Source organism: Schistocerca nitens, chromosome 5, assembly GCF_023898315.1.
Source record: "Schistocerca nitens isolate TAMUIC-IGC-003100 chromosome 5, iqSchNite1.1, whole genome shotgun sequence".
In the NCBI taxonomy this organism is placed as follows: Eukaryota; Metazoa; Arthropoda; class Insecta; order Orthoptera; family Acrididae; genus Schistocerca; species Schistocerca nitens.
The window spans coordinates 638,681,208-638,708,613 of NC_064618.1; the positions used below are offsets into that span (position 1 = coordinate 638,681,208).

General features: G+C 45.1%; 1 protein-coding gene across 6 annotated transcripts in view; it reads right to left on the reverse strand.

The window, feature by feature from the left end:
- LOC126260925 (uncharacterized) overlaps nt 1–27,406 on the reverse strand; it is a 562,950-nt gene that overhangs the window by 92,361 nt on the left and 443,183 nt on the right. For 4 of the 6 annotated variants that reach the window (XR_007546665.1, XM_049958417.1, XM_049958418.1 and 1 more), the window contains one exon: nt 10,619–10,807. The exons of the other annotated variants lie outside the window; for them this stretch is intronic. Coding sequence is in view for 3 of the 4 variants with exons in the window: in XM_049958417.1 (XP_049814374.1) it covers nt 10,619–10,807 (189 nt within the window). In the remaining variant the exon portion in view is untranslated. The remainder of the gene's footprint in view (nt 1–10,618; nt 10,808–27,406) is intronic. 6 annotated transcript variants of the gene reach the window in all.

Sequence of the window (27,406 nt, forward strand, 5' to 3'; positions counted from 1 at the left end):
AATGAATCATTAACTCTTTACACCATTACCTAAATCAATAAGCAATATACCCTTCTGATACAAATCATAGTCTGATAATTATACTAGAATCTCGTTAACCCCAACAAAAAATTGAGAAATTCATACATCCACTACGGCAATGCTGGACGTGAGACAGGTGATCGTACTGGGTTCTGCAAATGCGCACCAAGAAAAGCCCTATCACACCAGTGCTGCTAATATACTAACCATAATTGTTCACTGACTGTTGTGCAGAATGCAGCCATCGTGCAAGTGACTCTGCGGTAGAGGACGAGGACTGACCTGCCGTTCTAACAACTCTGGACCCCGTCTTTAACGTGCAGTATATACTTGATATGTACAAGACGTGCACACCTCTGTGTCTAGCCAGCAATGCCCTAATATTTAGCCGGCCGTTGTGACCGAGCGGTTCGTGGCGCTTCAGTCCAGAACCGCGCTGCTGCTACGGTCGCAGGTTCGAATCATGCCTCCGGCATGGATGTGTGTGATGTCCTTAGGTTAGTTAGATTTAAGTAGTTCTAAGTCTAGCGGACTGATGACCTCAGATGTTAGGTCCCATAGTGCTCAGAGCCATTTGAACCATTTGAACTTAATTGTAGCTCAATCTTATGCCCTGTTATTTCTTCCCACCAAACACGAAATGCCCACCAATAACGAAAATTCATACCCCGCTGCTCAATAGCGGAAAATGCTTACTCCGCTGTCCAATAGCGACGATCCTTCAAGCGTACCAAATCCCGTCAAGGCAACGTGTCACTATAAAAATGCGAACCACGTTACTATATGCTCTTCTACTTGTAAAAGAAACTGTCACTTTAGTTATTCCTCCATAACATCACTGGCAAATTTCCCAATGGCGCGTTTTCAAACCCAAGCAACTAGCCTCACATCAGAGGTCCTCTGAAATTAGAAAGCTGCTCACGAGGCAAGGCCATTATTTTCTGCAAGACGTGTTTATATTGAAAAGCGTAAGATGGTTACCTTGAAACGGCTCTCTTCAAAACAAGAAAAATCACCGCTCTCCTGCTGATAGAGTCGCCTTCCAGTGTCAGTTTGGCTTCTGTGCAGGATTCAGTTGTAAAACGTACAATAGCCTGTTACGCTCCTTGACTGACTCTCACATTCTGACTTCCATGGAGACAACTCCTGAGGCCCCAGTCTGGGCTGACGACAAGGGTCGCTTTCTTTCTTTTTTTGCCGTGCATGCCCCAAATCTAATGCGCTGCACCTTCCCATGCATACAAGAATCATCCAGAAGTATAAGTGAGTCCAGTACCATGTTAAATGTAAAGAAACGATGCTAGAGAGAGCTAACTATGTAGAGTCACTGAGATCCGATACACTTTAATAAAAACATTGCTATTGGAATCTGCACTGTTATTATCCTCCAATTACTGAATCATATTAAACAAAAATGGCATGTAAAATTCTGTGTTGGGTTTCAAGATTAAAGAAAAGAACCAGCAAAGTACACATAAGCACCAGTTCCCCCGCCTTAGAAAACGTTGCGTTTAACAAGTTGACTGCCTGAATAAATTTACAACAGCAAAACTCTAATATAAAAGAAACAATAAAGAACAAACCGCCTTCAGTCACAAGTTGCGTTTATTTACTGCACTATGCATTTCGAGCCCAGGAGGCTCATCTTCAGGTGCTTTTTAGTGATTTACATCAGGTTTTTAGTTGTTTGCCTGTTGATATTACATTTTTGTGTTACAACATGGTATATTGTAGATATAAGTTTAACAGCGTTAATAATATGAAACTAACTTACAGTTTAACATTGTATGATGTCTGCTTCTGTTGTGCAGTTGGTATACACAACACACATCTTTAATTTTGCCGTACATACTAGGATATATACATTGTCACACACTTTTTTGCACATTGTAGTAGCAGAACGTAAACATGCCAAAGATTCTCGTTCATACAGATGTTCTACTTCTAAATATAATCGATTTTATTGTTTCACAGAAGAAAATATGATATAGTATTACTAGTACACAGGTATTATTAAAATAATTATTTGGCACCATGTTGTAGATTGTCAGCTGTTTGTACTATTATAGATTTGATTCCTTAGGAAAAAATAAACTTTTAAAGGTGTAGAAAAAATTGTGGCTGTTTAACTCTGTTTGTTCATTCATCAAGTTTTCGGAATATTTTTCTTTTTGTAGCATTATTTCTAACTGTTCTAGTAGATTAAGTTTTTTTACTGTTGGCTTCTGTGTGAAGTACAGTTAGGCTGTTGTGGATGTCGTCAAGTCTGTGTTTATTAATATACATGTCGTTACCTAGTGTAAATTTTTCAAAATGGTTTAGTCGAAAGGCGTCGGTGTGTTCTTTATACCGTGTGTGGAACGTTCTTCCAGTTTTTCCTATGTAAAATGCAGGGCAACTGTTACATTGTAATTTATATATTGCACTGTGTTGTGTTATTGGCTTGTTTGTGTTCACTGTGTGAGGTAAGTGGTATCCAAGTTTGCTGTTTGTGGAGAAAGATATTTTTTTTTTGAAGAAGTTAGCTATTTTTTGTGATACTATGCCTAAGTATGGAATGCTTGTGAAGATTTGTTTTGTATCGGTAGTTTTCTTTTCAGTGTTTTTGTGAGTGATGTTGGTCTGAATTTTTCTAGATAGTTTATCAATTGATTTTACAGAGTAACCATTATGTACTGCAATTATTTTGACAGTATCTATTTCTTGTGTTAGTGCTTTGGGTTTTAAAGGTAATGTATGTGCCCTGTTCAACATTGATCTAAATGCAGCATACTTATGTGTGTTCGGGTGGCATGAAGATTCATGTATTGTGATGTCAGTGTAGGTTGGTTTTCGGTAAGAAATTTATGATTGATTTCAAAAAATGGTTCAAATGGCTCTGAGCACTATGGGACTCAACTGCTGAGGTCATTAGTCCCCTAGAACTTAGAACTAGTTAAACCTAACTAACCTAAGGACATCACAAACATCCATGCCCGAGGCAGGATTCGAACCTGCGACCGTAGCGGTCTTGCGGTTCCAGACTGCAGCGCCTTTAACCGCACGGCCTATGATTGATTTGTTTCATGTTCTATTGTGAACTTTATTTTATTGTGGAGTGAGTTAAATAATGTGAGGTGTTCAAGTTCGTCTGTAGTGCCATCAAACAAGAGTAGTGTGTCATCTACATATCTCTTGTAATCCACAATTTTTTGAACAAGTTTATTTTCTCCTTTGAAGAACTTATTCTCTAAGTGGTTGATGAAAATGTCAGCTAGGAAACTTGACATGCAGTTACCCATAGCTAAGCCTTCTTTCTGTTGATATATTTTATTATTACATGGAAAGTAGTTGTGGGACAGTACTAGTTCAAGTAGGTCTATCAACTCTGTAATCTGTGGTATGGTTAGTTTTTTGTGTGTGATGAGGTTTTTTCTAATAATTTCAATTGTCTCTTTAACAGGTATATTTGTGACAGGTTGATAATGTCAAATGTGGCAAATCTAGCTTCTCCGGGGATTTTTACATCTTTGATGACTGTTGTTAACTCATGTGCATTTTTTATTGTGTATGTGGTTTCAAAAGTGTAAAATTCTCTGAGGATATTATTTAATAACTGTGAAAGTTTATATATAGTTGTGTTCTTGGAGTTAACAATTGGTGTAATTGGAGAGTTCTGTTTATGGATCTTTGGCTGTGCTCTGAGTTTGGGGGCAGTGGGATTCATTAATGTGCAACTTTTTATTTGTTTTTCAGACAGGAGGAAGTTACATTGGTTAAGCATTTTCTTCAATTTTTTCTGAAACTTAGTGGTTGGATCATGGTTCAGTTCAGTAACGTTATTTTCAGAGAAAAAAATTAAGAGTTTTGGTAATGTAATCATTTTTATAAAGGATGACCGTGGGGATTTCCCTTACCTGATTTCACAACAAGAGCATCATGTTCATCGACTTTGTGTTTCAGTTGTTTCAACACTTTGTTTTCTTCAAAAGTTGGGTTGGAGTGTTGTTTTGCTTTCTTCTGGAGATATGTCGTCAGAAACATTGGATGCGTGGGAAACTAACTTTTGCTTAAAACGACGTGCAGTGAAAAAAAAACACGCATGACATTTTAATTTATTGCTACTTTACAACCAGTTTCATTCGCAAAACAATTTGCAAACAGAATCACGAATTTCAGGGTCAACTGAAGAATGGGATACAAAAATGGTTCAAATGGCTCTGAGCACTATGGCACTTAACATCTGAGGTCATCAGTCCCCTAGAATTTAGAACTACTTAAACCTAACTAACCTAAGGACATCAAACACATCCATGCCCGAGGCAGGATTCGAACCTGCGACCGTAGCGGTCGCGCGGCTCCAGACTGAAGCGCTTAGAACCCACGGACACCACGGCCGGCCTCTAGTAGTCACTTGTGTAACAATTACATCTGCAACAGTTCAGCCATTGATAAGAACTGCAAGTTATTCAAACAGTTAAGGATTTGATGCATTTTTGGTATGGTTTAAGTGCTTAAAATATGCGTGAGAGCACTTTCGACTTGGCGGTAAGCGACGCTACGCTTGTAAAAGTCTGGGTCTGCTTATTCGCCGATTCGCGCAGTCGGGAGGAAGTGCCGTACAAACCGCTGGTATAAGAGGCTCTTCATGCAGCAGATATGAGAAACTTTACCATTGTTTAAAAAATATTTGCGCCTTGCCAGTGCATTTCTTTCGATGTATTCTTCCCATGTGAAAAATGTCTGGGCAGGTTTCGATATGACGAACTGGAACATTCCTTTTTACATTCAGATAGAACCCAACGTGTTCTTTATTCAGTCCCCCAATTCATTTCCTGCAACATGCGCCAAGTTAACTTTCAAGGATCTTTTCGCTGTGAGTTGCAACTCCGCATTGACGATGCAGTCATTACTGGAAGAGGTTGAACTTTGTTTTCGTCTTCTCTATTAGTTTCAGTCTTTGTGAGTGAACAATTGTGCGTCCATGGTGCTTTCCTTAGCCAACCCAGTGCTTGTTGAATAATGTTGATCATTTAGTTATTACAGCCTATTCGTAAGGAACTACAGTGTTCGGTTTCATCTCTGTTCCACGTTAAATGCAGTTCAGAAGTACGCTCCATCTTTGTGAATAAATGTTTCGTTCCTTAAACTTCGCTACAATGGGCATTCCCGCAAACCTACCTCCCCCCCCCCCCCCTCCTGTGATCTCTTACATCACGTAACCTGTAAGAGAGAATTACTAGAAAATATTTAGTAAAATGTATTCCTTGACCGATCGATCTAAAGTAGTAGATTTTCGTTGCGTTTTTCTTTGTGGTGGAAAACAGGGCTAAAATTTCACTTGATATACACGTAACGTCAGACGATTTGGCACTCAGGGACAAGCAGACAATGAAAAATACTAATGACTGCTCGAGAGGAAGTTGGCGGCTTCGAAACTTTCCTGTTACAGGACAAAACTCGACCCACCACAAATTTATAAAAGTGGGGGCGTCTTTTAGCTCTAGCCTATGAAGGGCACAAATGGTAATTACTGTAAAAAAAGGTGAAACTTATTAATGTGCCGAATAACAAAGAAATTTAGTGTGTGTTGCTTGATGTGAATCCGTCTGTACAATGTTGATAAATTGTACAGCCATAGTCAATAACTTTTTTTTAATACAAAAAAACTCAGCAGCCGTACCCATAAAAGTAGCGATGGGCAAACAATACTTGGGCTCGAACAATCTCCAGATTTCCCCTTGCTCCAATGTGCTCGATGCAGTACTGATCCAGCTCGAACAGTCACGCGACATATGACTCGCGCGCCACGAGTGCAAACGATACGTGAAGCACCACGAACTAGCCACAACAACAAGCTATAGTTCTGCTTAAAGTCTGACAGTTCTGTGATGCTGAGGAGGAAATAGCGTTAAATCCTACCACCGGAAAAACTCCTGTTGCATTTGAACGAATTTACAGCAAAAGTTCTCTTGTGGTATGTAAGTATATATAAAAATATATGCCAGTTTTTTAAGTAAAGTCCAAACTTTATCATTTAGAAGGATATTACTTGACTTATTACTTGACTTATTACTTGACTTTGAGGCGACCACAATATTTGATTTGGCTAGTAGAGACAGTTATGTTTGTCAGGTGGATCGCAAACAAGCATTTCGATCCCTGATCACTTGCCAAATAAATCATATTAAATTGTCGGTAGATGTAATCACAAGAATAAATTACAGCAGCAAGACTTTTTTTTCTCTTTATTTTTATTTCATCCTACCTCGCCCCATATGGGCGAGGAGTTAGGCTGCCAGCGGTACATCCAATTCGCTATTCAGTCAATGAACAAGTAAAACTAACAAAGACAAAGAAACACTAACATAAAAATGACTTGTTTACAAGTGGATTACAAAAATGTTAATAGATGAACTGTGTAGAAATTTTTATACAGGGTGAGAAAATAAAAGTGGCCCGAACATTGTGAAATCATTTGTGGCGGCATTAAAGCAGGAGGAAGAGACCTACAGTTACTTCCAACAGGATGGAGCAACTACCCATAAAGGTGGCCGAACCTTTGAGCATATTTACACAATCTTCACACCTGACTGAGTTGTTAGCATATGTCAGTCTGGTCGCTGTCCTAGCAGGCCACCCAAGCCACCTGATACGTTAGAGAGCCATTACTTTGTATGGGGAGCCCTCAAGTCTAAGGAGTATCACAACGGCCCTCGTAGTCTTCAAGAACTGCAGCAGAATATTTCAGATGACACTGCAGCAATTCCAGCAGTCCAGCTTCGATCCGCCTTCAGCAGCTTGCTGACCAGAGCCCAAAAGAGCCAAGAGATGAATGGTGGTCACTTTGAACATCTGCTATAGTCAGGTTAGTACTGTATTTCCTTTTCTCTGCTGTGTTTCTTTGTACCCTGGAACTCTGTTCTGTGGGCCACTTTTATTTGCCCCGCCCACATACAATAAATGTGGCTTTCTTCTCTTTTAGTTAAAAACAATAATAACAACAGATAAAATGAGAAACAATAAGAATACATTTCAAAATCTAAAGAGTGATGTAAAATACTGATTTTAAAAAGAAGCACTTCACTGTCACTAAAACTGGAAGCACCTGACCCGGGAAAGATCGGCTGTTATTCACTGCGAGAAGGTTGAGCATTGAGGAGGGTATTAGGGAGGAGACGTAAGGATGGAGGACTGATCTATAGTATCAGTGGAGTAGAGTGGATGTTAGGAGACAGGCAGGGAGGAGTAGATAGGGGTATTCGTAAGGTCCCAACATGAAGGGGAAAGGGGATATCAAAGGAGGGGGGAAGGGGAGACCATGGAAGGGTGCAATCTCCAGTACCAGCCTTTTAGGAGGGTGAGTCAAATGAAAACCTTAAATTCGTAATAACAAATCGAAATTTCGCGCCGTTATCCTGTAAGTTGGTAAGCGTGCTACAAACAGCGTGCAGAATGGCCTGTAGGTGGCAGAATAGTGCAGATGCACGCATACTGTCGCAGTATCAGTATAAAGATGGCCGTCCCACTTGCGACTTGCACCAGGGAAGAACAGCGTTCTGTTATTCGGTTTTTGCGTAGTGAAGATGTGAAACCTATTGAAATTCATCGACGAATGAAGGTTCAGTACGGTGATGCATGTCTGTCACAGCAGCAAGTCTACGAATGGCGTAGAAAGCTCGCAAATTGTGTGACTTCAGTGGAAGAAGCTCCTCGTCCAGGTCAGGCACAACGAGTTGTGACTCCACAGAACATTGCAGCAGTTGAAGCCATAGTGAAGGAAAACTTCTGAGTGACACTGAATGACATTGCAGCATGTTTACAGATTAGTCATGGGCCAGCACGCCATATTGTGCATGATGTGCTCCAGTTTCACAAAGTGTCTGCAAGATGGGTGCCAAGGCAACTGACTCCTGAAATGAGAGAACGACGTGTTGATGCTTGTGAAGAACTTCTTCGGCGCTTTGAACGAGAAGGTGATGGCTTCCTTGCAAGAATCGTTACTGGGGACGAAACCTGGGTTCACTTACACCAACCGGAGACGAAAAGAGCGAGCAAGGAATGTCGTCATTTCTCATCACCAAAACCAAAGAAGTTTCAAACAGAACCATCAGCAGGGAAGGTTATGCTGACTCCCTTTTGGGATGAAAAAGGCGTCATTTTGAAGCATTACATGCCTAGAGGGACCACTGTCACCAGTGCATCATACACAGATCTCCTAAAAATCATCTGCGGCCTGCAGTCAAATCAAAACGACGTGGATTGCTGTCAGCAGGTGTTCTTTTGCAACATGACAATGCAAGGCCCCACACTGCCCGTACAACACTTGCAACGATCACAGACCTGCATTTTGAGTGTCTTCCTCATCCACCATGCTCACCAAACCTTGCCCCAAGTGATTTCCATATGTTTGGACCACTCAAAGGCGCAATGGGAGGAAAGAAGCTCTGTTGTGATGAATAGGTACGCCACGCGCTGCACGAGTGGTTGCGCGGACTACCAAAAGAATTTTTTTCTAAAGGAATTTTTGAGTTTGTAAGCGCTGGAGGACTTGCGTTGAGCGTGGGGGAGATTATGTTGAAACGTAATACAGCTTTGTACCACTTCTGCACAATAAATAATATTTAAAAAATATTTAAGGTTTTCATTTGACTCACCCTCGTAATAGTTTTAGTCTATTGTAGGCTTTCTGTTAGTTGGAAAAGCGCTCATGTTAGTTGCTGCTCGATGGTTAGTCCCAGCTATTTTAGCATATGAGTTAAGTGGATAGGAGGATCGTAACTGGTAAGACAGAAGTCGGTTAGTCCTACAATTATTGCCTGGGTTTTGGAAGATTTGATCTCGAGGTAAATTGAGGTGGATTTGGAGAGATCGTTGGAATTCCTGAAGTGTAGGATAGAGGGCAATGACAGCAGTGTCTTCAGCATGCTGATGGAGGTGGACAGGTGGAAGCAGTTTGGGCATATTTGCAGTTTAGAGGGGATAAACGAGAGGATTGAGTACGGAGCGCCAGTGGATGGAAAGTATAGGAACTGGTGATGTTAATAGTGACAAAGGATGAGTAATGAGAGAGGAAGGATTCAATAAGGAGGGCATAGTTAACTGGAAGTGCATAAGAAAACGAGACTGGAATACCATACACCACTGTAGGCTTTCTCTAGAAATAGAGAAAAAATAATGGAATTACGGGCTTTGAGCTGGTGGGATTGGAGACGGGTGAAGTGGAGGAGTTGTTCATCATAGGAGAAGGTGGAATGGAAGGCACTCTGGTTAACAGGAAGGTGGTGGTGTTGGTTCCGGTGTTGATGGATGTGTCAAGAGAGGATGGATTCAAAGACCTTGCTAAACACTAAGGTGAGTCAGATGGGGCAGTAGCAGGAAGTATCACTAGGGCGTTTGTGCAGTTTGAGGAAATGTAGGATTTTAGTTTTCTGCTGTTCAGAAAAATAACCTGTGGACAGGATAGTGGAATAAAGGATTCGAATGGTGACTAACAAGGAGGGGGGACATTTTTTGAGATCTCAATAGGTAATGCGTGCATGGCCATGGGGTGTGTTGCTCTTTCTGTGAAGTACTTCTTTCATGTCATGTGCTGCGATTGGTACATTTAATTCTGTTTGTAGTATGTTGTCCAGGTATTGGAAGCTAGGAGCCAAGGGTGGGAAGTTGAGGCCTGAGTCATTGTAGATATTCTGGAGCATGCGGATTTCTAAGGAATGATGGGAATTCTGTTTGGAGACCACTGGCTCTGCTGTGATCTCAGGGCCAATCTTCATTGTCACAGCAATGAGGGTGGGTTGATGGGTAGGATGCTGGGGTTGTTTGGATCAGGAAGTGTTGCTGAAGGGAACAAGGGACACGTGAGGGGCAAAGGTAATGCGTGGGATTTTGAGGAGGAGGCCTGACTGGAAGTTGGGGTTCGTGGGTTTAGTAAGGACTGAATATTTGTGGGGTATGATTTTGGGTGATGGGACTGTGAGGAACGTATTTCCTGATTTCGAGAGTGAGGGATCTTGCATTTAGGAATTTGAGGTCAGGGTAGGATAGGACAAAGGTGTAAACAAACAGGAAGAGAGTGCAGGGGAGGGAGTCGTGTCCATGTATTCAGTGGGATCAGGATTGATTTGTGGTTTTAAGGCTACAGCTCTGTGTTAATAGTGGGTTCTGCATTAGGGCACTTCTGTGGTTTCTTTAGAGATAGTGGGATATAGGGGGGCAGGGCGTTGGGGAACTGGAGAAAGTGGGACATGCTCTGGTGCAGGTCTTCCCATTTGGCTTGAGTTGGCCCAGTTGCTTGTTGACTTCATGGCAGGTTCTGTAGCTTCCATCGCTGTCACTATAGCACGACGAGGTGTTATCTTCCCTGGTGTTGAAGCATTGGGAAGCGATCGGTATGGGACAAGTTGTAAGTGGGCGATAGGCTAAGGAAGTGGTAGAAGGTGGCAAAGTAGACGTGGGAAGGTAGGGTAGGTAAAGGAAGTGACTGGAGATGGTGAAGTGAAAGTGGACATATAATGGTAGATTGGAGAAAATATTCCGCGTTGGGGCAATTGGAGCAGAGGGAGAGGTAGTATAAATGATTCAGGTAGTAGGAGTGTCGATAGTAAACGACGATTACCGGTGACGAAGTGTCGCCGAGATGGCAGGGGACGCCAGTGACGTGGTGCTGACGACAGCAGGTGATGGCGGCAGCGTTGACGAAGACGGAGGCGGCGAGTGGACTGTGGCGGCGGCAGCGGCGGCGAGACGGCAGCGGCGGCGGCGATGGCGAGACGGTGAGGTAACTGCCGTGGAGGCCACGACAGGGCTGCAACAACGACGGCAGTCCACAAGGCGGAATTGGGAGAATGATGAGACACATGCACACAGGAGACTCGAAGATACGAACTACATACACCCGACGGATACCATTTGCGAATTGCAGGAGAGTGTTCCAACCAGTCTACTCAGGAAAAGGAGCTCGGTAAATTCAGTCTACTGATTTAACACCATGGGGTGCCCTAGCCAGTCAAATAGCTGGAAGGAGTGAGAGATTCCAACCCTTGGATGAGGAAGATCCATCTCAGAGACTGTATAACAGATGTCACCAGATTACGTGACGAGGAAACCTCGAAAATTTGATTGAATTAAGATTTTGATCGTTTAGTTGCAGTTACATACGGGTTGTAGTCTAGCAAAGAGCATTACTAACGCTAAGAAACGTCGTGTAGGTAGTACCAAGAGATGTCAGTAGGTCGTAGTGCGATCTAAAGCTCGACCGAACCCAAGTTTATGGAGCTGTGACGTAAGCTGCGCGAGCATATCGAGTCGTGTTCAAGCACAGCATAACCTATAACAGTACATGACCAACCAATACTAGTACATGACCACCAGACAACGCCGCTGATGCAGCATGGGCAGTCAGCACGTCTCCCAGTTGTTTGGATTAAGATGAAGCCATCCCCACGTCAACGCTGACGTGCCTGCAGCTTAGCTGGTGATCGCTCTGAAATCGTGACACGAGATGTGCTCTCCGAAGTGATTTGCGATCTCCAACAGCAGTTTTTTGTGACGCCTAACCTACAGTCACACAACATCCGAAAATACACGCACGTCAAACAGCTGCATTAACTTAAAGAGTCTTAAAGAGTCTTGAAGAGACACGGAGAATGTTTTGGAAGCCTCAGTAGATTCAAAGATGTCTAATGTGTAAAAAAGAGCTTTAAAATACTTCATTTACTCCTTGACAAAATGCCACTCAGCCTGAAACTTATTTCAACAAGTGTACGAAGTTTCCAGCATTTGTCAGGAACGAAAATTGATTTTAATTATGGAATCAAACATAGCTCCCCAAATTCTGTAAATAACACTCTCTGATTACACCATAAGCATACATTTTAATATCATCATCAAATTTTGTCTTTCAATCTTGTCTGTATTTAAATTTATCTAAAAACTACGCGTTCACTTCTACACAATTAGTGGTGATACACACAGACATTATCACAGTAAAAGTTTGAAGACGTTTATTTTCCCATCCTAACTTTTACACATACACGTCCAGCTGCACTTCGAGCTATCAACATACCATTCCCCAACACTTTAATTTTAAAAAATCATGCCAAAGCGACTCTTTTCTTATATGATTTAAAAGTGCCAGTGCTCTAGAAAGCTTTATTCAAATATGGTATGTCTTCCAACGCTAACCTATAGGGCACAGGCACTACTGGGCACCACTCACCACTTGCACGCAGGTGTACACTGGTATAACTTACCAGCCAGGCGACCTTTCTACACGTATGTGCGAACCATTTGACCATCCCCATCTGCGTGTTCTGAGATGCTGCAGAACTGCCACATAGACTATGGTCCAGTAGTCTTAGTGCCCGCAGATCAACTGCTTCCCATTCCTGTCCACTTGCGCCCATGTACATCTAGCTGCCCGCCGGCAGGCACGCAAGCTGGCTTCTGCTCTGTTCGGCCTGTGTTGTAGAAAACAACCTACCATCAGAGGTGGTAAGAGGTTTACATTTTGTAGCACATTGCCAACGTTCAGCGTGAAAATACACTACTGGCTATTAAAATTGCTACACCACGAAGATGACGTGCTACAGACGCGAAATTCAACAGACAGGAAGAACATGCTGTGATTTGCAAATGATTAGCTTTTCAGAGCATTTACACAAGGTCGGCGCCGGTGGCGACACTTACAACGTACTGACATGAGGAAAGTTTCCAACCGATTTCTCACACATAAACAGCAGTTGACCGGCGTTGCCTACTGAAACGTTATTTTGATGCCTCGTGTAAGGAGGAGAAATGCGTACCATCACGTTTCCGACTTTGATAAAGGTCGGATTGTAGCCTATCGCGATTGCGGTTTATCGTATCGCGACATTGCTGCTCGCTTTGGTCGAGATCCAATGACTGTTGGCAGAACATGAAATCGGTGGTTCATGAGGGTAATACGGAACGCCGTGCTGGATCCCAACGGCCCCGTATCACTGGCAGTCGAGATGACAGGCATCTTATCCGCATGGCTTTTCGGATTTTGCAGCCACGTCTCGATCCCTGAGTCAACAGATGGGGACGTTTGCAGGACAACAACCATCTGCACGAACAGTTCGCCGACGTTTGCAGCAGTATGGACTATCAGCTCGGAGACCATGGCTGCGGTTACTCTTGACGCTGCATCAAAGACAGGAGCGTCTGCGATGGTGTACTCAACGACCAACATGGGTGCACGAATGGCAAAACGCCTTCACGTCGGATGAATCCAGGTTCTGTTTACAGCATCATGATGGTCGCATCCGTGTTTGGCGGCATCGCGGTGAACGCACATTGGAAGCGTGTATTCGTCATCGCCATACTGGCGTATCACCCGGCGTGATGGTATGGGGTGCCATTGGTAACACGTCTCGGTCACCCCTTGTTCGCATTGACGGCACTTTGAACAGTGGACGTTACATTTCAGATGTGTTACGACCCGTGGCTCTACCTTTCATTCGATCCCTGCGAAACCCTACATTCCAGCACGACAATGCACGACTGCATGCTGCAGGTACTGTACGGGTCTTTCTGGATACAGAAAATGTTCGACTGCTGCCTTGGCCAGCACATTCTCCAGATTTCTCACCAATTGAAAACGTCTGGTCAATGGTGGCCGATCAACTGGCTCGTCACAATACGCCAGTCACTACTGTTGATGAACTGTGGTATCGTGTTGAAGCTGCATGGGCAGCTGTACCTGTACACGCCATCCAAGCTCTGTTTGACACAATGTCCAGGCGTATCAAGGCCATTATTACGGCCAGAGAAGGTTGTTCTGGGTACTGATTTCTCAGGATGTATGCACCCAAATTGTGTGAAAATGTAATCACATGTCAGTTCTAGTATAATATATTTGTCCAATGAATACCCGTTTATCATCTGCATTCTTCTTGGTGTAGCAATTTTAATGTATATTGTGACATCAAAGGCCTCGTCCTGCTCCTCACCCACGTTCTGTGTGAGGAAGCCCTAAATCTCGATTTGCAGGCAGTGTGTCTCAAAACTATTGCGTCAAGTTGAAACAGCTGATGATGGGTTCACAACCGACTATGTTGTGACACCAATCAATGGTCAGAAATGCATATTTATTGTATTATGGACATACACGTCAACCTGCACATGAAACGTACACACCGAAAGATACAGTGTGGCGAATATTGGTGGAGCAGATATTACATCCCCATCATAAACAACGTGTGCAAGCACAGGGACCAACGTACCCGTATTTTGAGCCCCGCGTTCACTTCTGTCAATGATTTATCCATCGCGGTGCTGTAGTGCTCAATTTCGCGCAGTTGGTATTGTCCACGGATGGGGCCTCATTCACCTATGACGTTGTTTTCAACAGCCGCAACAGCCATGTTTGAAGTGAGGACAAATCCAAGACCACGCACATCAGTGGCCACCAGCAACGATTCTCTGTCAACGCATGGGCGGGCATTGTCCATCATCATTTAATAGGACATTTTTGCTGCCTCTTCGTTTGATTGACTCTGCAAGACGTGCTGTCACAGTTCTTCGACACTGCATTCCTTGTTGTCCGCGAAGGGATATGGTTCAACACGACGATGCACCAACCCATTTCGATGTTAATTTCTGCGAGCACCTGAATAACATGTACCATCGTTGGACTGAAAGGGGCCAGCGCGATAGCTATATCTCATACCTGTTGACTCTATCCTCTGAGGGTACGTTAAGACGTTGGTGTATGAAATCCCGTAGAAACGGATGAAGACCTGCTTGCTAGGGTCCAAACTGCCTTCCTCACTGTCATACATGCATTGAGACTGGCGGTCGTCACTTAGAACAATTACTGTGAGGTACATAATTGTTATGCAGTGTACGCTGCGTATGTCCATAACGCAATCAATATACATTTTCGGCCATTGGTTCCCTGTCCCAATATGATCGGTTGTGGACCCACTATCACGTGTTTTAATTTGACCCAAAAGGTCTGAGGCACCCTGTATAATTGTGTGCCCAGATGTGCCTTACCAGATGTTTCTTGAGCTGGTTCGCACTTGGGAAGCTGGCACATCAAAGACGGACAGGCGCCAATCCTGCCACGTTCAATGAGAGCCAAAGTACTTAAAGTACAGGATAACGAGTTTCATTCCACATCTGGCCGGCCGGTGTGGCCGTGCGGTTCTAGGCGCTTCAGTCTGGAACCGCGTGACCGCTACGGTTGGAGGTTCGAATCCTGCCTCGGACAGGGATGTGTGTGATGTCCTTAGGTTGATTAGGTTTAATTAGTTCTAAGTTATAGGCGACTGATGACATCAGAAGTTAAGTCGCATAGTGCTCAGAGCCATTTGAACCATTTTGAACCATTCCACTTCTGTAACTTTGATTAGGGCGTAAAACGTAGTTCGAATAATATTCCTATGCACTGACTGCAAGCCTTACATCTTTAGTAAAGATGTGGCATATGATCTCTCAATGCTAGGTTGATGAATGTAATGAGTGAGATTCAGCCGCACACACCACAGTAATCCAATGGCAAATTTTAACAATTACGCATCGGTAATTGCCATATGAACTTTGTGATAGCCTAGATGCGTCGTTAGTGTTAAATAACAGGGAAATAAATAACGAACAAAATGAGTCAGCTGCCAGGGACTGCATAGAAGTTCTATCCCACATTCACCTAGTTGGATTTCTTCCCGCTACTTTGCTTCCTCTCTGTCTTAAGCGTTCTGAAAACTGAAACGTTCATTCATCAGGCGCTTTTCGATTTTATTGACAAAGCCTCGTTAATGGTTATTGGTATTCATTCGAGTAAAAATAGTACAAATGGCTCTAAACACTATGGGACATAACATCGAGGTCATCACTCCCGTCTTCAGAAGTTAAGTCGCATAGTGTTCAGAACCATTTGAACCATCACTCCCGTAGACGTAGAACTTCGTAAACCCAACTAACCTAAGGACACCACACACAGCCATGCCCGAGGCAGGATTCGAACCTGCGACCGTAGCAGCCGTGTGGTTCCGGACTGAAGCACCTAGAGCCACTCGGCCACAGCGGCCGGCCATCACTACTAGATGATACTTTTGGTTCCTTTGGTTTTTATAGACTGAATACCACTTTTGCCTAAGGGCGACATATTCGAGTCATCTAGTGTTCATTGCTCCATGTGCTGATCACAACTGCTTCTCCTTTCATATTAGTGGAAGCCGGAATCAAACTCGCACCGTTCTCATTCACTTGTTTCATTGTCTTCAAGGCTTTTTGATATCTACTTTTCGGTCTTTTAAAATCAAGAAAGCAACTGTGTAAGGAAATCATGCGCAGTGTGTGCTTGTTTGCAAGTTCAAAATGGTTCAAATGGCTGTGAGCAATATGGGACTTAACATCTGAGGTCATCAGTCCCTTAGACTTAGAACTACTTAAACCTAACTAACCTAAGGACATCACACACACCCATGCCCGAGGCAGGATTCGAACCTGCGACTGTAGCGGTCGCGCGGTTCCAGACTGTAGCGCCTGGAACCGCTCGGCCACTTCGGTCGGCAGTGTATGAAGTGTTGCCTTATGTATTTGAAAATACACTCCTGGAAATTGAAATAAGAACACCGTGAATTCATTGTCCCAGGAAGGGGAAACTTTATTGACACATTCCTGGGGTCAGATACATCACATGATCACACTGACAGAACCACAGGCACATAGACACAGGCAACAGAGCATGCACAATGTCGGCACTAGTACAGTGTATATCCACCTTTCGCAGCAATGCTGGCTGCTATTCTCCCATGGAGACGATCGTAGAGATGCTGGATGTAGTCCTGTGGAACGGCTTGCCATGCCATTTCCACCTGGCGCCTCAGTTGGACCAGCGTTCGTGCTGGACGTGCAGACTGCGTGAGACGACGCTTCATCCAGTCCCAAACATGCTCAATGAGGGGACAGATCCGGAGATCTTGCTGGCCAGGGTAGTTGACTTACACCTTCTAGAGCACGTTGGGTGGCACGGGATACATGCGGACGTGCATTGTCCTGTTGGAACAGCAAGTTCCCTTGCCGGTCTAGGAATGGTAGAACGATGGGTTCGATGACGGTTTGGATGTACCGTGCACTATTCAGTGTCCCCTCGACGATCACCAGTGGTGTACGGCCAGTGTAGGAGATCGCTCCCCACACCATGATGCCGGGTGTTGGCCCTGTGTGCCTCGGTCGTATGCAGTCCTGATTGTGGCGCTCACCTGCACGGCGCCAAACACGCATACGACCATCATTGGCACCAAGGCAGAAGCGACTCTCATCGCTGAAGACGACACGTCTCCATTCGTCCCTCCATTCACGCCTGTCGTGACACCACTGGAGGCGGGCTGCACGATGTTGGGGCGTGTGCGGAAGACGGCCTAACGGTGTGCGGGACCGTAGCCCAGCTTCATGGAGACGGTTGCGAATGGTCCTCGCCGATACCCCAGGAGCAACAGTGTCCCTAATTTGCTGGGAAGTGGCGGTGCGGTCCCCTACGGCACTGCGTAGGATCCTACGGTCTTGGCGTGCATCCGTGCGTCGCTGGGGTCCGGTCCCAGGTCGACGGGCACGTGCACCTTCCGCCGACCACTGGCGACAACATCGATGTACTGTGGAGACCTCACGCCCCACGTGTTGAGCAATTCGGCGGTACGTCCACCCGGCCTCCCGCATGCCCACTATACGCCCTCGCTCAAAGTCCGTCAACTGCACATACGGTTCACGTCCACGCGTTCGCGGCATGCTACCAGTGTTAAAGACTGCGATGGAGCTCCGTATGCCACGGCAAACTGGCTGACACTGACGGCGGCGGTGCACAAATGCTGCGCAGCTAGCGCAATTCGACGGCCAACACCGCGGTTCCTGGTGTGTCCGCTGTGCCGTGCGTGTGATCATTGCTTGTACAGCCCTCTCGCAGTGTCCGGAGCAAGTATGGTGGGTCTGACACACCGGTGTCAATGTGTTCTTTTTTCCATTTCCAGGAGTGTATATTTACGAGAAAATGCATAAATTCACTGACTTCGTACCGAACTTACTTCTGTCATATGAGACGTAAAAATTGGAGTCGCTTCATGAACGGAATATCCCAATGGATGGATCGTGCGGTAGCGTTCTCGCTTCCCACGCCCGGGTTTCCGGGTTCGATTCCCGGCGGGGTCAGGGATTTTCTTTGCCTCGTGATGACTGGGTGTTGTGTGATGTCCTTAGGTTAGTTAGGTTTAAGTAGTTCTAAGTTCTACGGGACTGGTGACCATAGATGTTAAGTCCCATAGTGCTCAGAGCCATTTGAACCCAATGGATGGAGTGCTCTAGAACAGCCTTCATATCGCTTCGCTGTAGCCTTCGGCTGCTGCAAATGTGACGCCTGTCACTGCAAACGAATTAGGAATTACTCAGGCATAGGGCAGTTGCTGGTACGATGGAAATGAGATGCACGTCTATAAGTTGCGGAAAACTAGGAAGAAGGGCGAATCTCCATTTCAGCCCTTGCCAAAGACGCATCTGTCTTTTCCATAACGGTGGGCAGGGGGTGGGGAGGGGGGAATTCAAGCCAATAAAGTGGGACTCGGCCCAGGATGGGTAAGAATAGTGTCCCAATACTAATTATTGTCGATCGCCTGTAATTCAAATAGACTAAATTCGTAATATTCACACCGGCCTTTATGTTTTAACCACAAAGTAACTATTAAAGCGGAAACATGCGCATATCCGCGACCGCGTATACTTATACCCATGTCGTACTGAGTGGTTAAGGAGTAGTGATTGATTCGGCAGTGAAAGTGGAGGTCTAATATGGTCATGTGTGAGGTGTGAGACGCGGGGTGTGTTTAGAGGACTGGAGCAGCCTCGGCGGGTTCTCACTTGCTGGCTGTGGTCACACGGCGTGGTGATGGGGCTATTCTGAATGCTGGGCACTTCCCTCCCCAGCATTGCAGCCGCTGCCGCGCACACGGCAACGGCCCCTGGCACCTGCCCTGCTTGTCGGCCTGTGGGGACAGCCACAACAACACGGAAGGATTCGAAGCACGGCTTCCCGCTCCCCGACAGTGGATCTTTTAATAACCACACAGACGACGGCGCGGCAGAGAAAGTATAACGGGCCGGCGAAGCGGCCGAGGAAGAACGGATTACAGCAACAGCTTGCCTCGAAACGTAGCCTACAATGTTGTAACAACCGGCGCTCTTCGTACATCTGCAGATATAGTTGGATTATGTGTGGTAGACTGCTTTGGTGTACGGCTGAGAACATACAGTATGCTAGTGTTATCTGACTTTCTTTCCTGTTCCATTCGCAGATGGCACACGGGAAGAAACTCTCTTAACTCTTTTAATGAATTTGAAAGCAATATTTTATCTGCAGATTCTAAAAACCACCCCAAAAAATTTTGGTCGTACGTAAAATCTATGAACGCTACAAATAATTCAATACCTTCTCTTGCTGACAGTACGGGTAATGTAACTGATGATGTTAAACAGAAGGCCGAAATTCTAAACCTAGCTTTCAAAAACTCGTTTACGATAGAGGACTGCAGCACCATTCTCCCTTTCAATTATCGAACAAACGAAAGTATTTAGTGTATCTGCGATTGTAAACCAGTTAAGATCCTTGGACGTCAGAAACGCATCTGGCCCAGACGGTATCTCCGTAAGATTTTATGTTGACTATGCTACAAATATAGCACCATTCTTGTCCGTCATCTATCAGAGATCATTGGAACGGCGGAAAGTTCCACGGGACTGGAAGAAGGCCCAGGTCATAGCAATCTATAAAAAGGGTAGAAAATCGGATGCACATAATTACCGGCCAATTTCACTGACATCGATTTGTCGTAGAATCATGGAACATATTTTGTGTTCAGATATAATGACCTTTCTAGACTCTGAGAAGCTCATCTGCAGAAACCAGCACGCTTTTAGGAAACAGCGGTCATGCGAGACACAGCTGGCCCTCTTTGTGAATGATATACAACAGGCTGTAGATACCGGCTCCCAGGTTGATGCCATATTTCTCGACTTTCGAAAGGCGTTCGACTCAGTTCCGCACTGTCGCTTGCTCCAAAAAGTGCGCGCTTACGGTCTATCCAATGACATATGCGGTTGGATAGAAAGTTTTCTAACCTACAGGGAGCAGTATGTCGTCCTGAACGGGGTAACTTCAACAGAAACAAGAGTAACTTCAGGTGTGCCCCAGGGCAGCGTAATAGGTCCTCTGCTTTCTACGATTTACATAAACGATCTGGTTGATGGTATTGACAGCGGCCTTAGACTGTTTGCCGATGATGCTGTAGCCTACAGGAAAGTAGTGTCACGCGAAAGTTGTGAACAAATCAATGAGGATTTGCAGAAAATAAATGCGTGGTGTAATGACTGGCAGTTATCTCTCAATATTAGTACGTGTAATCTACTGCGTATAACAAGGCGAAAATCCCCATTAATGTATTAGTACAAAATAAATGATCAGTCTTTGGAAGCGATAACATCAGTCAAGTATCTGGGTGTGACTATTCGAAATGATCTCAATTGGAATGATCAGATTACACAAGTAACGGGTAAGGCGAACTCTAGATTGCGGTTTATTGGTAGAATCCTGAAGCGATGCAGTCCTTCAACAAAGGAAATGGCTTACAATACGTTAGTTCGTCCAGTCTTAAGAGTATTGTTTGTCTGTATGGGACCCTAACCAGTTGGGTCTGATTCATGAGATTGAGAAGGTCCAAAGAAGAGCGGGAAGATTCGTGGCTGGTACATTTAGCCATCGCGAGAGCGTTACAAATCTCATAGAAAGTTTGAAGTGGGACACACTTGCAGATAGACGACGCGCTAAACAGAAGGGGCTGCTCACTAAATTCCGAAATCCAATCTTCACCGAGGACGTAGAGCATATATTATTACCACCATCTTTCAAATCGCATAATGATCATCATTCAAAGATAAAGGAAATAAGAGCTCGTACTGAGGCGTTCTCGTGATGCGCAAGTGGAACAGAGAGGGGGGGGGGGATATGACTTTGGCGCGAATTGTGCCCTCCGCTTGGTGGCTAGCGGAGTATATATGTAGATGTAGAAAGAGTGTCACTACGCTCAGTAGGAGCCCGAAAATCTCTAATTTCAGAATTGTGGAACCGTAACAATAGAGTCCTGAGACAAGACTGTAGGTTGCCCCCCACACATTTCGATATCTGCACCGTCTGACAAAATGTTGAAGCATATCGTCAGATGCAAAAGTATAAGGGGCGATCAAAGAGTTTCCGTTCGAAGGCTGTACAGTCCAGTACCAGTATGCCAATCAGACAAAATCGCCGTGAGCTCTCAGGCAATCTTCCCACCGACGCACTCGTTTGGTAAAACACAGTGTCCTGGTGCATAAAGATGTCCGTAACTGGCTGCTGCACATCCTAGTCCGACAGGAATCTTCGACCGCTAAGGACCTTCTTTGAGGGATCGAAGGCGTGACAGTCGCATGGTGAGTGATGAGGCCGGGAGCTCGAGTGTCCCCCACTTTAGTGGGCGTAAATGCTGCGCTACGACGTTTGTGACATGGAGATGTGCTTTATTACGAAGTAGCAGTACCCCTTGTCGCGTTCCACAGCGGCGGTACTCGACGGATTTGCTGCCCCACAAACATTCTTCAGTCTCTGATGCATGTCTACCGATGTTTGTTCTTTGCCAGTCAAGAAAAGAATAACATCACCTAGGCCCTGTTTGGACGCATTTGGTGATAACTTTGCCATAGTTCACGTTTCCGCATTTGCCGCACGCACGTCGGAAAGACAAGAGTGGTAAGCTTATCCCTTTCCCTTGCCTTGTCGCATCGTAGTAGCGCTGCGTTGTATATACGCTGCAAAAACTCCCCCAAACGGAAACTTTTCTGATCACCCCTAAAAATTTCAAGACTACTGCACGGGTGTGTTATGGGGCAGTAATACACGCCGTAGATAAAGAAAGGTTAGGCACTGAGAAGGAGAGACGAAAACGACATGAAACGTTGTGGGCTAAGAGGGTATGTGATTTTATTTCAGTTACTATAAAATGTAATTAAAATTAAAAAGAACTTGGTGGAGTGAGCCGACTTATCAGTATGATGTTGCACCACGTTTGACCCGAATGCATGCGTTGACTCAGTTGGGAAGGTTATCATAAAGTCGTGGTATCCTCTCCTGAGGCAACTTGGCCCTCAGTTGCTGTAAGTAGTCCTTGACATCCTGGATACTTGCACTGGGGCGGAGAACGTCGAAGCTGGTCCCACATATGATCTACTAGGATAGATCTGGGGATCCTCCTGACAACGGAAATATCTCAACATCTCGCAGACAGTTCACAGAGACACGATCCATGTGTGGATGAGCATTGTACTGTTGAAAAATGGCAGCACAATACTGTCGCGTGAGGGCGCGCGAAGTCGGTCAGATACCATTATGCCATCACAGTTCCATGGTACCACCACTAACAACTCAGATCTCAAGTCATATCCGATTAGCCGGCTGATGTGGCTGAGCGGTTGTAGGCGCTTCAGTCTGGAACCACGCGACCACTACGGTCGCAGGTTCGAATCCTGCCTCGGGCATGGTTGTGAGTGATGTCCTTAGGTTAGTTAGGTTTAAGTAGTTCTAAGTCTAGGGGACTGATGACCTCAGATGGTAAGTCCCATAGTGCTCAGAGCCATTTGAACCATATCCGATGACTTCCCACACCTTGACGCCAGGACCAACACCGCTGTGCCCTCCCAAACAGTGGATGAATGAGGCCTCTCTCCAGATCAGCGCGATACTCGTCAATGATGGTCATCCAGGATAGTTCAGATTCGTCTTTTATCGAGAATCCATGTTTCCCGGTCACGTCAGCACTCCAAACGCAGCTGTTTTGGTTGTGTTGTTACCGGCAGTTTAAGTGTGGGACAATAATCCTCTAGCCCGGCCGCTGCTAGCCTCCCACCAGTGGTACAGGATAACACGGAATGTATGGTGCTGTGAGTTCGTTACTTGTACTCGGATTGCACACAGATGTGAAGCGGTTCAGATGTGCTTGGTGCACAGTGTGGCGATCCTCCCTTGTGGTGGTCAAATGTGGTCAGCCCGAATCTGGCCTCATGTTCACACGCAACTCAACATCGAGCCACTATCGCATAACAAATCTGGGTACTGCACGATTCCACCAGCAGGCCATCTGGAGATCCAGAATAAGGGCCCTTTATACTCTGTCAGGCAATGATAACGCTGTCTGACGTGACTGCGTGGCATCTCAGTCTTCTTTGCACTGATTACTCAACATCTGACACTGTTCATACTCTTTAAATACCGTACCAGGCCTGTCGACAACACTAAATATGAACTACACTAGCCGGCCGCGGTGGCAGAGCGGTTCTAGGTGCGTCAATCGGGAAACACGCGACTGCTACGGTCGCAGATTCGAATCCTGGTTCAAATGGTTTAAATGGCTCTGAGCACTATGGGACTTACCTGCTGTGGTCATCAGTCCCCTAGAACTTAGAACTACTTAAACCTAACTAACCTAAGGATATCACACACATCCATGCCCGAGGCAGGATTCGAACCTGCGACCGTAGCGGTCGCGCGGAACCTGCGACCGTAGCGGTCGCGTGGTTACAGACTGTAGCACCTAGAACCGCTCGGCCACTCCGGCCGGCGGTTCTAATCCTGCCTCAGGCATGTATGTGTGTGATGTCCTTAGGTTAGTTAGGTTTAAGTAGTTCTAAGTTCTAGGGGGAAGTGAAACGTGGACGATAAATAGACAAGAAGAGAGTAGAAGCTTTCGAAATGTGGTGTTACAGAAGAATGCTGAAGATTAGATGGGTAGATCACATAACTAATGAGGAGGTATTGAATAGAATTGGGGAGGAGTTTGTGGCACAACTTGACTAGAAGAAGGAATCGGTTGGTTGGACATGTTCTGAGGCATCAAGGGATCACCAATTTAGTATTGAAGGGCAGCGTGGAGGGTAAAAATCGTAGAGGGAGACCAAGAGATGAATACACTAAGCAGATTCAGAAAGTTGTAAGTTGCGGTAGGTACTGGGAGATGAAGAAGCTTGCACAGGTTAGAGTAGCATGGAGAGCTGCATCAAACCAGTCTCAGGACTGAAGACCACAACAACAACAACAACAACAACAACAACAGCAACAAGTTCTAGAGGACTGATGACCTCAGATGTTAAGTCCCATAGTGATCAGAGTCATTTGAACCATTTGAACTACACTAATGTACTACGGTGGCCGTTCTACCTGTAGCGGAGCACTGTAATTCAAGCCATTTACATATTCTCCAACGATGTGTACTTGTACGAAGTTACACAGAGATCTTATGATGTCTCCTTGGTGCATCACTTTCTTTCGGTAGGTAGTGTAAACGTTTTGTAAGCCTCGTGCTGCTATTTACGGACGCTGCTACTGTGCAAAGAAAAGTTACAACGAAAGAAATGTGTGGGGAAATCCAGGAACACGTGGACATAATACAAGATACGTTCAGGGAATGTCTAATGACATACAACTTAGAGAAATGAGACGCATTACTTGCTCACGAAAAAGAATGGGTTGTTATCTGATTAAGGCACAGGCGATAAGTCTCTGGAAAGTGTAACAGTCGTGAAGTAGCTGGGAGTGATTGCCCAGGGCATCATAAGAGAGGCGGCCAAGTAACGTTAGTAGGAAAAGAAACTGCCAGACTGAGATTCGTTACGGAATGCTAAGGCAACGTAAATCACCAAAGTAGTTTGATAGACTGTGACACCTGCTAGTTGTAATTAACAGAAGAGATATGGGGGATCCAAAGAATAGCTGACTGGTTGGTTAAGCTAAGAGGGGGAACGTCACGAAAATCCACAAAAAGTTCACGTGGCAGACGATGCAATAGAGGCGTTGGCATGACGGAGAGATTTACTGTCAAAGTTCCGAAAGCCTACATTAGTCAGGCAAAATACATTGACGGAAGAAAAATTCTCAACACCAAGGAGGAGTTGTGCCACACAGACTTGGTAGGCGTGTTTCTACTTCTGAAAGATGATTTCTATTCATATTTCGCGCCAGTCGCAGAAGAATGGAGCTAGTAGCGTCACTAAGAGAATGCTAATTATGTTTGCTTTAAATATAATCTGAAACTGTGGTGGCCGTTAGTTACCTCTGAGATTCGACGTACTGAGTTGATGTTAGTCAAGAATGTCTTTAAGGCGACAAGGACGCCATTGTCAACGCTTCACTGAGTTTGAACAAGGTCATGTAATAGGGCTACGAGAAACCGGAAGTTCCTTCTGCCATACTGCAGAAGGATTTGTCAGGAATATCCACTGTACATGAATGCTGACAGCGGTGGTTACGGGAATATACCGTCATGAGAAGACCGGGCTGTGGTCGGCCACGTGGCACTACCGACAGGAAGACTATGTGATCGCCGTATGGCTCTGGAGCATCGTGCTGCACCTGCAGCAGCAATTTGAGCAGCAGTTGGCACCACAGTGACACAACGAACTGTCACAAATCGGGTACTTCAAGCACGACTCCGAGCCAGACGCCCTGTAGCGTGCAAGGGACTCAATTTTGCACCTACACCTAGACCACCGCCTTTAATTAGTTTTGTGAGCGGTGTTGAAGATGCCGCAGACGCCTTCCTTCGGATGCTGCAGGATAAATAAGAAGGGAAACTTGCCGTGCTCTTTTGAAAGCTCCTCCTCAACGTTGTAACTTAACCTCTGCCGAAAGGACTGCACTAGGAAATCTATTAGAGGACTGAGGTAGTGGTACTGAAAGCTGATAAAGGTAATGAAACCGTTTTGTTACCTCTTACTTGCGTCAAGAGATCATCAAGAGGTTAAGGCCACATAATTGCATACCACCAAGACTGTATGGTCTTCCAAAAATTCATTTCGTCCAATGGTGGGCAATATTGGAGCACCTACATATGATTTAGCCACATATCTCGCTTCTCTCCTGAGACCGTTGGTGGGAAGACACGCACATCACATCTGTAACTCAGCTGACTTTATCAGTATACTGAGGGCTGTCCGTCTAATCTGTTCTGACCGTTTGGTTGGCTTTGATGTGGTCCCTCAAGCAAATTATTTGGGACTAATTAGCAAAAAGTCCCAGGCGGACATCATTGCTTTGTTTCGGCATGCTCTGTCCTCAACCTATTTTATATTCAATAAGGAATATTTTGAACAGAATGGCGGTATCGCCATGGGCAGCCCTCTGTCTCCCTTGGTGGCCAACCTTTTTATGGAGGATTTCGACAGAGAGCGTTAGAATCAGCTGCCCTTGAACCAAAGTATTATGGAGGATGTCGGTGATACTTCCACAGTGTAGGAAGACAAATGGATGGAGTTTCTTCACCGCCTCAACTCCATTCATAAGAATATCCAGTTCACAATGGAAACAGAGAAAGACGGTTGTCTGCCTATCTTTGATGTCTTGGCTAGATGAAAGAATGATGGCTGTCCGTAGCATTCAGTTTATCGTATGCCCACTCATACTGATTTGTACGAGTATTTGCAAGTGTGAAGTTGTCATCATCCGTCACAAACAACGAACGTGCTTAAAACACTCGTACACGGAGCTCACACTGTCTCAGGTCTAGATAGTTTGCCTACAGAGTTCGCTCACCTAAAGACAGGGTTTAGAAAAATGGGTATTCCACCCATCAGGTTAACAGGTCACTCTCAGTTAGAGTCAAGAATCAGGAAGTGAATAAAGAGGAGAACACGCTGGCAAAAACTGTAGCTTTTCTTCCTTTTGCGGTCAACATTTAGTTTAAAAAATGGCTCTAAGCACTATGGGACTAACATCTGAGGTCATCAGTCCCATGGACTTAGAACTACTTAAAGCTAACTAACCTAAGGACATCACACATCCATGCCCGAGGCAGGATTCGAACCTGCGACCGTAGCAACAGCGCGGTTCCGGACTGAAGCGCCTAGAACCGCTTGGCAACAGCGGCCGGCTTTCGTTTAAAATTTATAAATATGTATAAATTTCAAATGAAAGTGATTTTCCGTCCACCATCTAAGACTGTACACCTTCTGGGATCTGTAAAGGACGACTTATTATTGACAAAGGGCGGAATTCACAAAATAACTTGTCAATGTGGTATGGCTTACATGGGACAGGCAACACGCACTGTGATAGAAGCTGCTCTGAGCGTCAACGTTGCACACTCGCCTTTTGCAACCAAGAAAGTCCACTGTTGTCGATCACTGGGCATTCAACAGATTGTGACAGAACTGTGATTCTGACCAAAGCAACATCTTTTTGTGACTCCATTGTTAAAGAGTACGTGGAAACACAGCTGGCTACCAGTTGGACAGTGTGTGGAAGCCCATCGTCATCTCCACGATTTGTTCTAATCTAAGACGACAGAATGCGCTAGCGGTCGCGTGGTTACACAAG